General features: G+C 38.8%; 1 protein-coding gene across 1 annotated transcript in view; it reads right to left on the minus strand.

Annotated features, from left to right (window-relative positions):
* Positions 1-307: 307 nt before the first annotated feature.
* The window catches only part of ELOVL2 (ELOVL fatty acid elongase 2), a 41805-nt gene continuing 27669 nt past the window's right edge, over positions 308-14443 (minus strand). Inside the window, exons 5-9 of the mRNA XM_061994923.1 lie at positions 6498-6575; positions 5205-5376; positions 3238-3362; positions 1048-1182; positions 308-436 (exon numbers count right to left, since the gene is read on the minus strand). Of these exons, the coding sequence (XP_061850907.1) occupies positions 308-436; positions 1048-1182; positions 3238-3362; positions 5205-5376; positions 6498-6575 (639 nt within the window). The remainder of the gene's footprint in view (positions 437-1047; positions 1183-3237; positions 3363-5204; positions 5377-6497; positions 6576-14443) is intronic.

A 14443-nucleotide genomic window follows, 5' to 3' on the forward strand; every position in this document is an offset into this window, starting at 1 on the left:
TCTGAATAGAGTCCTAACCTTTTGAAGGCATTGGTGGAGTTATCCATTATAAGGCGTTTTTGTGTCAGCATTAGAGACCAGGAAGGTTTTCTTTTTCTTATGAGAAAGATCTTGTCCTTCTTTGTTCTGAAGGTGATCTTTGACAAGACAAGTAATACTATTCATTTTGTTAAAACCTAAATAGCAGTACATTAGTGTCTGGTACAAAGAACTGAAAAATGAAATCAAACAGGTTTTATACTCAAGCTTATAATTCAGTCTTTCTTTCTCTTTTAGAAAAAAAAAAAGATTGTGGGAAATACTATACTTATTGTGCTTTCTTATTGTTCAGGAATCCATTGGCAGCAGCAAAGTAGTCCTTATGGAAACCATTCTTGATTTCTCTTGTGACAGGGGTTTCCTTTACAGCTGTTCTTGAAGGTGCTTTCCGGTATGTCTATAAAAGCAAAATTCAGATGGATTTACTTAGTGCCTCCTCCAAACACTGCTTATGGTCAACAGTGGAGTTGTCTGATGTTGTTCAATACAGGTGTTCATATTTGCTTCGGCCTGCATTGAGGGGACTGCATTATTTTCACTTGCATAGGTGATAATTACCTTACTAAGTATTACTGTAATACATCTACTAGTATTACCGTAACACTTCTTGTTGTCAAAATAGACTTTAAACCTTTTCTCTCAAAGCAAGCGGGGTGGAGCCATCCCTGCTAAAAAAAGGTTGACATAGACAATGCAACGACAGAGCAGCTTGCAGAGCAAATTTAGGACTCTTAAGTCCTGAATGTGGTACATGACTCGCTATACGAGTGCAGAAGAGCTGAACTGCAATGGAAAGGTCATAATTACTTAATAACTGACTCTTGAGGACATTATTGTTATCTATGATTTCTAGCTGACATATATATTTTAATACAAATACATTTTAAGGACTGATGCTCATTCTACACATGAGTTCATCAGGACTACTATCTGAAAAGTTTGGGTGGTTTGTTGTTTTGGTTTTTTTTCCCCCCACTCTTGTCAGAGATCTCTTGGAAAACTGCTTACCTTAATGTAGAAGTTTATGAAGAGAACGACCAGTGTGGCCATATAGGAGGACTGGAACATGAGGCAGCCAAAGGGAAATCCACATGGTTTCACAGCTGCACTGAGTGTGTGCACAATGGTGAGCAGAAACTGGATCTGTGGAGGAAAGGTCATGCATGCGTGTTTGCTGAGAAAGGGGCAGTGCTAGCTAAATCAGATATAACAACGTAATTTAGTCCTGCTTTTCGAAAGCTTGAGTACTCTTGGAAAGTCTTCCTTTCTGAACCTGTGAACATATTGTGAGGGTTAAGTTAAAATGGTGCTTATACCTTTTTGGTTTTTTTGGAAAGAACAGCAGTTGGAGGTTTCTAGAAATGAGTTTATAAGCCTAGTTGGCAAAATGAAAGCTCTTTCATTATTTTTTTATAGGAGTTGTTTTATCTTCCAGACTCATGCCGGGTACAGCATTGTCTCTGTTCCTGGGCAGAAACTTGAGAAATCCTTGTGAAGACTCCAGGCAATAGCTTTGGAAGTCTGAAGGGAAAATGGAAATCCCAGTTCAGGAAAGTTGTTGCTTGCATTAATGGAATTAAGATTGGGACAAATGAAGTAAAAATGAAATGCAGAACAAATTGCAGAAGGCTGCCTGTGTTTAGGACTGTGACCCACAGTCCACGCTGGTGCATCTGATTCTCCTCAGCCAGCTCAGAGTGCTTTTTGGATTGTTTTTCAAACAGGACAGCAAGTTTCAACTGCAGGGATGGTCTCAGACTAGACAGGAAGCATTTGCTAAACAATTTCGACACAGGCATTTTTAATATTAAGAGACCTAAAGATAAAAAAGGGAAAGGGAGATATATTTTATTGATAGAATCTCTTGATGTGACTCTGCTCTTTGGGTATAGCAACTGCTGGAACAGACTTTTAGAAGTTGTACAACTACTGTCTTGTGTAAGAGTTTGTTTACATGATTTGCCCTTTGGAGCTGTACTGTGAGGTAGTGGGTTAGCCTTGATTGGCTGCCAGGTGTCCACCCAACTGCTCACTTCCTTCCTCTCATCAGTATAGTAGGGGCAGAAAATACGATAACAAAAAAACTTGTGGGTTGAGATAAAGTCAGGGAAGGTAGTTGATATTACTTACCAATTACAATCACATGCAAAACAGGCTTGGCTTCAGGAAGATTAAATTAATTTCTTGCCAATTAATAACAGAAGAATTGTGAGAAATAAAACAAAACTAAAACTACATTCTCCTAAGTCCCTGTGTTTTCAAAAGCTCAACTTCACTTGTGACTCTTCTACTTCCTTTCCCCAAGTGGTGCAGTGAGATCATGAATGGGGTTTGTCATCAGTCCATATTGCTTTGGATATGCCACTCCTTCCTCCTAATACTCTTCCCCTACTCCAGCGTGGAGTCCCTGTCCTGGGAAACAGTCCTTCATGAACTTCAAGGCAGATCTCTCCTATAGGCTGCAGTTCTTGAAGACCTGCTCTGGTGTAGATCCCTTCCACTGGGTACAGTCCTTTCGGAACAGACTGTTCCAGTGTGTGTACCCCACAGGTCCTGCCAGAAAACCTGCTCCTGTGTGGGCTCTTCTCCATAAGCTGTGGATCCTGCCATGAGCCTGTTTCTGTGTGGAGTCCTCCACAGGCTGCAGGTGGAGCTCTTCTCTACCATGTAGCTTTATGGGCTGCAAGGGGACAACCTGCCTCACCACGGTCTTTGCCTTGGGCTGCAGGGGAATTTTTGCTCCTTCCCTCCCAGCTGCTGTGCAGCATTTTTACCCTTTATTAAATGTGGTATCACAGAAGCATCTCCAGCTTTGCTGATGAGCTAATTTTTGCCCAGTGGTGGTTCTGTCTTGGAGCCATCTGGAGCTGATTCTGTCAGACAGTTTTTATAACCTTTTAATCAGTCCATTTGTCATGACTAACCACTGTCCATTTTCTAAGCAGGAGATCAAAAATAATAGAATTTTATGGACTGTAGAGTTTCTACTTCATTGTAGAAAATTTCTGAACATTGTTACCTTTATTAAGTTATATTAGTCTGCACTAGTGACTTATTCTGTATGATAGCTTTATTATAATTGAATTATGAATGGCTTAATTCTGCAAATGGCAATGTTTTTCCATCATTCATTTTTTTCCTCTCTGAAATTTTGAAGGGTTTCTGGTAGTTAAAAACAAGAATAAAATAGATACATACCAGTTGTGCCTGAGTGAGGTATTTTTTCCACCAGAGATACTTGCGCATAGAAGGGATGACTGACAGTCCATAGTATGAATACATAAGCACATGGATAAAGCTATTCAAAGTGGGTCCAAAGAAACCTGTAAAAACCCATCAAGGAAAAACATCTTTATATATCAACTGCTAAAACATGAGAGAAGATACTGCTAGCCATGTCTCTTGCAGAGAATAAGACTTCTCTTTGTGCTTATCCCTTGCTAAAGGCATTCCTGATGTGAAGAGACCCTATCCTAGGGACAACTGACACAGGGTTTTTCTCATGCTGAATATTGTGTTTTCAGCTCGTATTTTTTATTTGCTCCATTTTCCTTTTCCATTTTGTAGTTTGCACATTACTATTTTTGTATCCCTCCTAAATACTCTCCTTTGCATGAGTCCTTCCATTATTACTGTAAGCTTTAAACACTGAGAGTGACTATGCTGCTGGAACCACAGTTTAGGGCCTTGAGAGGTGACTGCTCTGATGCAGTACTGAGGGCTTTACTCTGGATTTAACTGGCCATCTATGACTCAGGAGCATTGCTTGCATCATCTTCTGTGGCTCTTCCAGAATTTCACTCCAGATAATACCTTGCCACTCTAATTAGCTTCACTTAGTAAATACTGATTTTTAGAGCAAATTAATTACCTTTTGCATTACAGACTGAGAAGTAGCAGCGCTGCTATCTGATGCATGCTTATCGTGTTTGGCAGTGCTTGGCAACTCAGCAATTGTTTTAATTTTCCACTGACTTATTACTTAATTATTACTGATTACGTAGATACTGATCTTTCTAAGCTGTTAATTATAATTGTGCACAGTATGAGGAATATGTCCAGACACAATAGAATGCACAAACCCCTGCTGATTTCTTTACACCTCTAAAAATATCTCATAATTGCTGTGAAATCCTTGATCTCTGCTTCAACCTATATCAATGATTTATTATTTGTTGTAAATAATTTTTTGTCTGTAATAAGTGCCAACAAATATGAATTCTGGTTTTTTGTTCTGAAAAACATCCACAAGTTGCTTTACAAAATACTACAGTGGACAGAGGTGACTCTTTTTAAGAGCTCAGAGAAAGAAAACTGTCATCTTAACTCTGGTACCAGTGGCATAGGAAGACACTGGCTATATGCAACTCTGGAAAAGTGTGCATCTTATGAGACACATGAAGCAGTTCTCTGCTGTTTTGACACAGTATACAAATGCCAAGTGACCAGCCTGTGGCACTGTACATCTTCCCCATCTAAACAGGGAAGATGATGGCAACTGCATCCTCCTAAGAATCAAGTTGTTTAGCGATTACAGTAGTGGAATATACTGAACCCAAAATATAATAAGGGAAAGGGTGCTGCTACTTCTGCTATTTCAATATGAAATGTAAGACCATATCCATCAGATCTGTCTGTCAGTAGTTCCACTACTTGAATGAGTTATATTCTCATCTGGAATGGAACCAACTCAAACTGGCATTTTAATTAGCAGTTATGTAAATAAAGTATCTTGCTAAAGCAGAAGAACTGATTCAAGTTAAACTTGTGAAAATGCTACCGCGTTCATTTGTCATGACTGACACTGACTTTACTAGGGTCTTGATTTCCTCTTATCTGCTTTTGGAGTAGGTCTTGTATGCAATTGCTCTCATGTACTACTTAGCAGTGTTATCCTGTCTAAAAGTGGTTTGAAGAAAAGCAAATATGAGTGGTTGTGGCAGCTAAGTGGAAAATCTAGAGCCTAACACAGATATTTTTGTCCTCAACTTTTAACCATACTTTTAATTTACTGTGGTCCGCGTGTGTTGAGCAGTTGTGGAAGGCTGTGAACCTTAAAGCTGCTATCACATAGCACTATGACGCACTTGCTTTGCATGGTAATGTGCTTTTCCTCCAACAGCAGGTAACTTGTACCCCAGGTGATGAAGTGAACACAGACTTACTTTGCCCACAGGGTATCCAGTTCAGAACACACCACCAAATGTTAAACATAGTGGCATGGTGATACACGTGAAGGAAGGTGATCTGGCTGCTTTTCTTTCTCAGTACAAAGAAGATAGTGTCCATGAATTCAATTACTTTGGAAAAATAATACCACCACAGCACCTTGGCTACCTGTACAAGCAAGAACAAAGGAGCAGGAGGTCAATAGCTATATAAAAAGGCTAAAATATTGCTATACTTCAAACAGTCCCTAGGTGTGCAGCTTCCCAAAAGGCATTAATAGCCTATTGAAAGAGGGACACAAGCTCCAGCATCAGGTTTTTTTTCACTTTTGAATGAGGCAGTTTAGAAAATAATGTGTCATTTTTAATATGATTGTATAAATATCAAATATAATTTCAGAAACAAACTTTCAGGAGGGGTTTTCTAATTGTTCAAAGATATGTTTGTGTGGGGGGTGTTTTTTTGGTTATGTGGTGTGAGGTTTTTTTTAAGGGTGTTACCATTTATGCTTTTCTTGGCACTAAATAGATTTTTCTGGCAGTTGCTTCTTTTTAAATAATAAATTTGATACTACAATGGAATATATCCTCCTCTAGAGTTGAAACACTTTATCTGAGTTCAGGATATGTCCTAGGACAGTTAAAGACAGCTAGTTAAAACAGAAATGGGGAAAAAAAACTTGTCAATTGGAAAAGGTATTTAACTGACCTTTTCCTTGCCCCAAAACAGGCAAATTTTGAGGGTTGGAAAAATTGTATAAGTTTAATAGTCTTTCTGCCCTTGAGCTCTAATGTTATCTGGAAAGTAAGCCTGACATGGGAAATGACAGAGAAACACTTATGAAACTGCTGTGACGCAGAATAAGGGTTGAAACTAGAGACAAGTCATGCCAGCAAAATGTCTGTGCTGTTTTCCAGAGTTTGGAGCTGGGCTTAATCCATTTCCAGCTACAGCCCAACAAGTGTCATATCTCAGATAACTGATTTTTATCCCAATTTTTAAAGTATTTGTATTCTCTGTTTTCATTACTTGGCCACACTGTTTTGCTCACAGACCTCGAGATATATACTTTTATATATATATATATATATGTGTGTGTGTGTGTGTATGTGTATATATATATGGCTTTTCAATATACCCTCTGTCATGCTTTCTACAATAAGGATGCTTTTAAAACCCTCATGTTAAAAAGGTCACTTATAACATCCTTATAAGTGCCCTGAAGACAGAAGTGTTACACCAGGGCCATGGAGGGAAGGCCTGCTGCAGATACAGATGCTGTGTCTCACCCGAATGTCTGCCTCCCCTGCACTGTGGAGGTTCTGGCACTGCAAGTTGTACCCTCCTTCCCACGTGGCAAGGATGAGCTGGAACAGAAAGCACAGCAATTACATTCACAAGCAGATGCAGCAATTTACTTGCAGGTTTTCTGTGTTTATTGAAAAAAAGCAGCATATAAGTACAGTAGGTTCCCACTCCTTCCATGAACTGATGCTCTTAAACCAGACAACTTGCTATCACGTCTTCTGCTTTGAAATGAGAAAGGCATCCGGTTGTTTTGGAGATATACCATTTCAGTGTATATCCACTACATTTTTATGGCTTTAGAGCCTTCAGGGTATCCATTAAAATCTCTCATTATTTAATGCAGTGGTCTGAGTCCAAAGTTTGTGCTTGAATATTATATCTCTGTCCTGAAGCAGTATGAACAGAGCTTAACATAGTTACTTGTGCAAAACTGTCCTTGAGAAAACTTCCCTAATGCCAAACCATCATGTGTATGTTGTACTGGGAAGCAGACAAAGGAAAGAAATGTCCGGCTACCACACTGTGATGGAGCAGAAGTTTTACAGAAAGCCATATGGTAGCTTTTGATGTGGAATATTTTTATAGTAATGACCACCCAAAGCAGCCCTTTTGGAATAGGGAGCATGATCAGTTGTGTAATTGCTATGTAGAGTCCATTGGTTTTAAAAGATCTTGCTTATGCTTGAATGTACGAAAAGTGGTTTTTAGGGCTAAGCTGAGCAATGAATGTTCAGGGATCTGTCTCCCTCTCTAGAGAGGATGGTGGGAGAAGCCCATCAAAATGTAAACTGTAAATACAGTTGCAAGATGATATGAGAAATGGGTTGTTTTCAACTCTGGCATTATGTGCATGGGGAAGGTGTGTATCAGTGTCTGTACAGATGTTTTCTTCCACTTTAGACTGAAAAGGAGTCCTCTGTGTTGGATGTGTGACAGTCCATTCAAAAGCAAAGCAGAGACATTCTGCTGAATTAATTCCTAAAGTAAATATACTAAAAAAGTAATTATTGGAATTATCTGGAGAATTAGAAGATAGCCCAGAATACTTATTATAACTTTACATTGAAAGGCAATTAGGCCTGGAGAGTCAGGTTCTTCTATTATTTTTCCTCTGAATCGTAATTCTGTGATTGTCTTTGTAATCCAAACGTAACTGGTATATGCAGCCAGAGATTGCAGAGAAAGATGAAAAGACAATAAAAAAGTGTTTTGCAGAGAACTGCTGTATGACAAGTGAAACAAACTTACTCCTTTTTGGAACAGCCTACATTTTGATGGATCTACCTACAGTGTGTGCCAGAGGTCAGCAAACCAAACAAGGTGGGACCATAGTCTAAAAACAGAGCAAACAACAAAAATCCAGCTAGAGATCCCCATACAAATGCTCAGTGAAGCTGAGATTACAACTGGTCTTGCCAATTTGGCCTGTGCTTGGATGCTGTGCCTGTAAGCGCACAGAGCTGGGATATCTGGGCTTCTTTCCTTTCCTGCTAAGGCATGTGGGTGGGAAGGAGAGGCGTGGGTTGCACCTCTCCAACTAACTTAACGTGAAGAGGATCGTTAAAAATAATTGAAAAAAGAAAATGCTGCCATTTCATTTCCCTATTATTTTCCAAAAAGCAGCTTCATGGAAAAGGGATCATTTCTGTTCTCTGTGTAGGAGGCAGAGGGCATGCAGTTCCCCAACTGTCCCTCCTGTAGAATGTCCTTAGTCCCCAGATCGAAGCTTATGCTGTAGCAGGCAATAGGTAGCAGCTCCATGAGGAGACATTACTGCATGGTTGCTTTCTGGGTAGCTCGTCTCAGCTACCCTCTTTGTGTACTCTTCTGTCCTGGATTTTCTCTCAAAAGGAGAGGTGTATGAGTGATCCTAAAACTGAGACTTTTGGAACAGGCAAGTATCATTAACAGGCTGTTGCTGAAGATTCCCTCTCAACTCTCTCTTGTTACTTGAGAAATGCTGAAGAAAATGGAATTGTTATCTTTTTCTTGGGTGAGGGTGGTATGGCTAAACAGTGCTGGAGCATCAGGAGCTTATCTAGAGACAGCATCCTGGATACCAGCAGGCCCCAGTAGTGACATCTTGGAGCTTTGGTAAGATATGGCCTCAAACACAAGTATTCATGGCTCTGCTAGAAACCTCTCCTAGTTCTAGTAATAGCAGTAGGAAGTAAATGATATTGCCTCTTGCTATTCTGATTTTTCAGTCAACTATAACAAAAACTCTAATTGACTTTATAGGTAGGAATTGGTGATACTGGGACCATTTCTAGCCCTTGTGACTGCAAGGAGTTGACATCACGACTGACAAAACCTCAGAACTCAAAAACAAATGAAGGAGAAGAGGTGACTCTTTTTCCATTATTGAGCAAGGTTAAGAGATATAGTGTGTGTTTCATTGTATTTGTACTCTATATGAAGATTTGTAACTTAGCTCCATGTACATGATGTGCCTAGAAGATTTTTAAGCTAAAACTCTTAATTTTACCTTAAGAAAGGTATGAAATTTTAAATATTTTTCCAAGATTAATTAAAACAATTTCACCTAGTTGATTCTATTGCATTCTATATCTATGAGTTCATACTTGACCTATGCTTAAATGGGTCAAAGTTCTTCTTCTTTTTTTTAATGTATCTTTGGGAATCTGCTTTTTTTCAGTTTCCAATTGACAAGTCACTCTTTTGACCTCCTCTTCCTTTAACAGCTAACTCATTTTTTTCTTTTGCTTTAGATATCCAATCTCATAAAAAATTTCTGCTACATGAAGTGAAATATCTCACTGAACTTTGCTAGAAAAAGATTGCTATTTTAAACCTTTTGATTAGGCTGGTTTTATAAATGTTCTGATATATGATTATAATAGCCTGATTTTCCAGTTTTAGTTTATGTTCCCTTTCACATACTGAGCACTCTCTGCCTTCAGAGCCAATGGTATCACGCAGAAACGATGCAAGTGTAGGATGTAGTAAAGAGGTGAAAAATCTTCTATCTCTTTCGAACTAAAAATTCCCTCTCTTTCAAAATACAATTCCTCTCTCTCTAGAAAACAACTCTTTGAATGCTTTGCATTCTTGGCAACCAGTCCTGAAAATAACATTAATACATGTCTTGTCTGAAGTGATTTAGAAAAGCAGATCACATAAAGAGGAAAAGATTGCTTTATGAAAAATTTCTAAGTGACAACATCCTGTTATTAGTCAAGTTTTCATATTTTGCTGCTGTTCTGCTTGTAACAGTTTCCAGTTGTTATGCCAACAAATTACCTTTACTCATCTCCTTGAGAATAAACAGCACAAGCATTGACACTTGCTTCACTACAGCCGTCTAACTCTTTCCTTTTTGTATTTTTAAAGCCACAATGTTCAGGCATAAGAGCTGGTTCCTCTGTAAGAAACCTCATCAGAGCAGGGCGAGCAGCTGCCAGGAAATGATGCCAAAGCCTCTCACCTTGCTCAGTAGCAAGCTGAACACCAACAAGCCAGATCCAGGGGCCTGTACCCTGTCCATTTTGAGCTTTCAGCCTCAAAAATCTCATGGCTGTAGCTTGTTGCTTTCAGCACCTGTCCTTTTCAAGTAGGCTAGAAAGGAAAGCAATGTGATTTTTTTAATGAATATTCCTGTTTCTCCTAACTGCAGTTTCTCTGAGCTCTTTGATTTGGGCTTTCTCAGAGAGAAAATGAGTGGAAGCAACAAGGTATTCCCTTTGTCATAGGGCAGGAGAAAGACAGAGGCTGAGGCACCAACACCTGGAGGATGAACAAGCCTTGTAAGGCATCCCAAATATTTTCAGTTTACTCAGAGAGACGGTTGGTGTTTGCAGTCTCAGGGAAATGCTCAGATCTCACCCACTCACTCTTATATTTTTTTAGTTCATTTATTAATGCTAATATTTATACCTTTATTCACTACTTTCGCCAAGTTTTTAGCGCCTAGTTATAATTCTAAAATCAACACTTCAGCAAAGCTTTGCTTGTTCTGCTTTACCCTTTGATTTCTAGTTCATGTCTGTATCACAGACATTCTAAATAGTTCCATGCAGGTCACATTCCAAGGAAAAGGGGTCTAAGCAGAGGCTCAGGTCAGTGTCTCAGGAAGGAGAGAGGAATGACTTTGTTTTCTTTGCATTTTTAGTTTTAAGTGAATTTTAGAATGAAATGCCTCAGAAGATTATCAGTCTCTAAAACCAGAGGCCAGATATTCATCTTCTCACTTAACTTTCCGTTTTCAGTTCTTAAAGTGAGAAATCAGCTCCTTGACTCTAACTTGTCTCAGTTCCAAAAGCATGTATCTGAACTGGCCCATCCTCAAGAGGCTGTGGTAAAGGCATGCTGTGATGCTACTAAAGCAAATGGGTTTTTATTTAGTAAATAAATTAATAGAGAAAGGTTTCATTAATTGAGGAAGGTTCCATTAGTCTTCCTTGATTTATCATTAAATCAATTTTAAACAATGTCTAAAAAGCTGTCTGGGACATTCAATAGTAAAATAATCTGTGAATGGTATTTGTAGAACAATATGTTTCTATATAGGCTGCCTATTTTTAGATGAGCCTTCAAGAATCCGAGATTTTTGATGGATAGCTGAGATGTAGAACATCTTGCGTTTTCAGATTGCTGGTCTGGTGTCCTGAAGATCTTAAATAAGATGTAGTCTAGCAGGACTATAAACCCTATAGGAATGCAGCAGGGATTCCAGGAGCCTAATCCCAAACTTGTTTCTTGGTCAATACCTCAGTTCCTCAAAATGTAGAGTTACTTAGCAATAGTGTTGTACCAAATAAGAAACCGGTGCTGGATGGGAAACACCCTGCAAGATTTTTTCACAATGAAAATATGTTGTTATCCCTCTTTATGATGCTGCCAAGATACTTTTTCATTGGGACAGATATGTAAAGAGCATGCTCTGGGCTGCTCCTTAGCAGGGCTCTCCATCTCTCCATTTATCTAGAGGTAAAAAAATCACAAGCATGATGGCACCAAAAAAAAAAAAAAAAAAAAAAAAAAGGCTAATTCTGTAATACACTGACTGGGCTTTGCTATCCTGACTGGCAATATGTACAGCTGGGCTCCATGCTGGGTCTCTCATTCTGTCTGGGCATCCTAACTGGAAAGATACTGGTTGGTCTACAGCAGAAGTAGTAAGTAGTGTCATTCTTTCTTCTTATTTTGAAGTTAGAAAGTTTATAGTTTTGATAAATGCCTGTTTCGTTGTTTTTTCTTTCAATAAAAACTGTTTCAAATGTAAAGCCACATTGTTGAGAAACTTCTAGCCAGTTCCATTTAAATACCCCTTAAGTAAACGGGAGACTGCTGGGAGGATTAGTGAACCAATGACTCCAGAATGACTTGAACTTATGAATACTGATTCTTTTGTGTGTTTCTGTTGTCTAGAATAATAAAACAGGCTAAAACAAATCCATTCCAGGGTAATATTCTATGAATCTTTGATTATACATCTCATTCAGAACAGCTCCTGTATATTACTTTGTAATAGTGCAGTAGCGGTTTACACATGTGAAAAAAATCTCATAATAGGAAATTTTACTCTTGATTTCCAATAAAGTTCTACTGAAATGTATTTGAAATGGGCAGGTGAGATCCAGAGCACTGCCTTTTCCATGAGCAGGCCAAGTGTTTTACCTAAACGCAGAGCTCAGAAAGGTCAGTAGAGAAGGCAAGAACTCTGAGGATGAAACCTGAGAAGCAGTGACAATGTGTCCAGCTACAATAACAGCAGGTGAGAACAGCACAGTCAGCTCCTAAGTTCTCTAACAAACTATCTGATTAAGATCGAAGAACGCTGAGAATTCAACTGTATCCAGACAAAGTTCTCACTTGCTCAAAAAAGCCGTTTACTTTTGACCTTACTGCTTTACATTGCACTCTGTGACCTTTTGCTCTTTAGTTTGTGTTTTTCGCTTCCTTCTTCCAAATGACAGAAGATACTTGATTTCTCTGGTTTCTCATTCTGTTCTTTTCCTCTTGCTCCCCTAAGTGTTTCTGTCCTAGTTAAAGAATTATTCAAAGGAGGCCTTCACCTCAAGCACTAATTCTTATGAATGTAGAATAATTTCTTATTTCTTTGTTAAATTAACACTTGCTAAATTCTAGAAAACTAATGAAGGACTAAATAATTTACCACAGTTTTTAAAAGAAGAAAAAAATATTGTGTTGAAGCTGGGTTTCTATAGTAAAACTCAAGAAACATAAAATCAACTAGGTTCTATGTCTTTTTTTTCCCTTTCCTTGTCACGTGCACAATATTCAAGTTTTACTTAGACCTCCTGCTACTCAAGCTCTATCTTTTTAATATTTGCATGATTAAGAAGCACATTTTTCCCATGTCAGCCATTAGAGTGGTGGAATAAAACAGAGTTGACATGCTCCTTCTATTTTTGATTTACATCTTTCATTTTGCCAGCAGTTTTCCCAAACTCAGGCATTCTAGTAATTTGTGAGATGCAATCCTAGTTGCAATGTGTAGGGCTAAAAATAGTCGCAGGTGGCCCTGATTATGTGCTTCTGACCTTTATCTGATATCAGAGCATGCAGAGAAGGAAACTCTGGTGCACTTGGTGCACCTTGGCAACCTATGGATCTGCACTCTAATTCAGAAATTTGACTTACTGTGTGGTGAATTTTTAGCTTCTAGAAACAGATAAAGTGAAAGTAATGTACTGGGTCTTATTTATCCTGTAAAGTAAAAGACTTTGCTTCTGGCTTTACTAAAAAAGGTTCACGCATTGGGCTTGCAATACTTATGCAGTTCTACTCTTTCCCATTTGCTGTGAATCAAGGATTCCTCATATGTATATCCTTCTTCCCCACGTGGATGTGGCTGCTCACAAGTCCTGTGAATTTATAAGCCATCTGTGAAAGCACCTGGGGATACAGGCAGCTTGAGACATCACACCACCCCTATGCTAATGACTCTACATCTCTACATCTATGCTAATGATCTCTACATCTCACTTCCAATCTGACCCAGGGGATGTAACTGTCCCGATTTTCTCACTGCCTGATCAACAAAAGGACTCAGGTGAGAGCTTGATGACTAGCTGGGATTTCATTTAAATAGGGCAGAGGTGATACTTGGCTGGGGAAGGCAGTCTAAGACCTTAGTAGAGATTAAGTATTTTCCTATTAATGATAGAGAGTATCCTCACCTGTGTAATTTCACAATTGAGAGATCAGCATTGGTCTCCTTTGTTTCCAGCTTTAATTTATCTTTTTGTGACAGTTTTATCCTGTGGTGAGCTTCAAAACCTTATTTTGGCCTTCGGTGCCTCAGACTGCATTCCTGGAGTGTGGTTTGTGAGTCAACTTGCACAACAAATACTTTTAAAATATGCAAAGGTCTGGTTGCTTTTCACAGTAAGCTGGTTTTCAGCTCATAGATGAAACTTTCAGGATCTCAGGCAGAGAGTTGCATAGAGCAAAATTGTGTATTTTTCTTCAGTAAAACTGCTGAAAGTTTTCCTTAATAAAGTGAAAAGGTGGTGGTTCTTTATAGAGTTTTAACGGGAAATTGTTGGATCAGTAGACTTGATCTGTGTCTGTGAACACGTACTGGTACCAAAGAGTACGCAACCAGTAACAAACCCTTGATGCAGGTAGTGGCAAGTGTGGAGGGAGTTGTCTTCTGGCCCCACAGCAGTGCACTTACAGCCTGCTCAATTTAAGGACAGGACTTGTGTCTAAGCTTTAAGTATTTGAAAAAGCCATATTCCAAAACCAAGCATTCTACTTCTCCATTAGATTCAAAGAAAAGAGGTACATGCCTTTGACAACTTCAGTAAGATCCATTTTCCTAGCTCGGAAGTCTAAAGTAAGGTCTAATGAACTGCCCTTCTGCAAAGCCTTCAAAGGCACCTAACTTTTTCTGAACACTAAACTTCTGAGATGTCCTAGTATGATGAGAACAGCT

The sequence above is a fragment of the Colius striatus genome, chromosome 4, assembly GCF_028858725.1.
Source record: "Colius striatus isolate bColStr4 chromosome 4, bColStr4.1.hap1, whole genome shotgun sequence".
Lineage (NCBI taxonomy): Eukaryota > Metazoa > Chordata > Aves > Coliiformes > Coliidae > Colius > Colius striatus.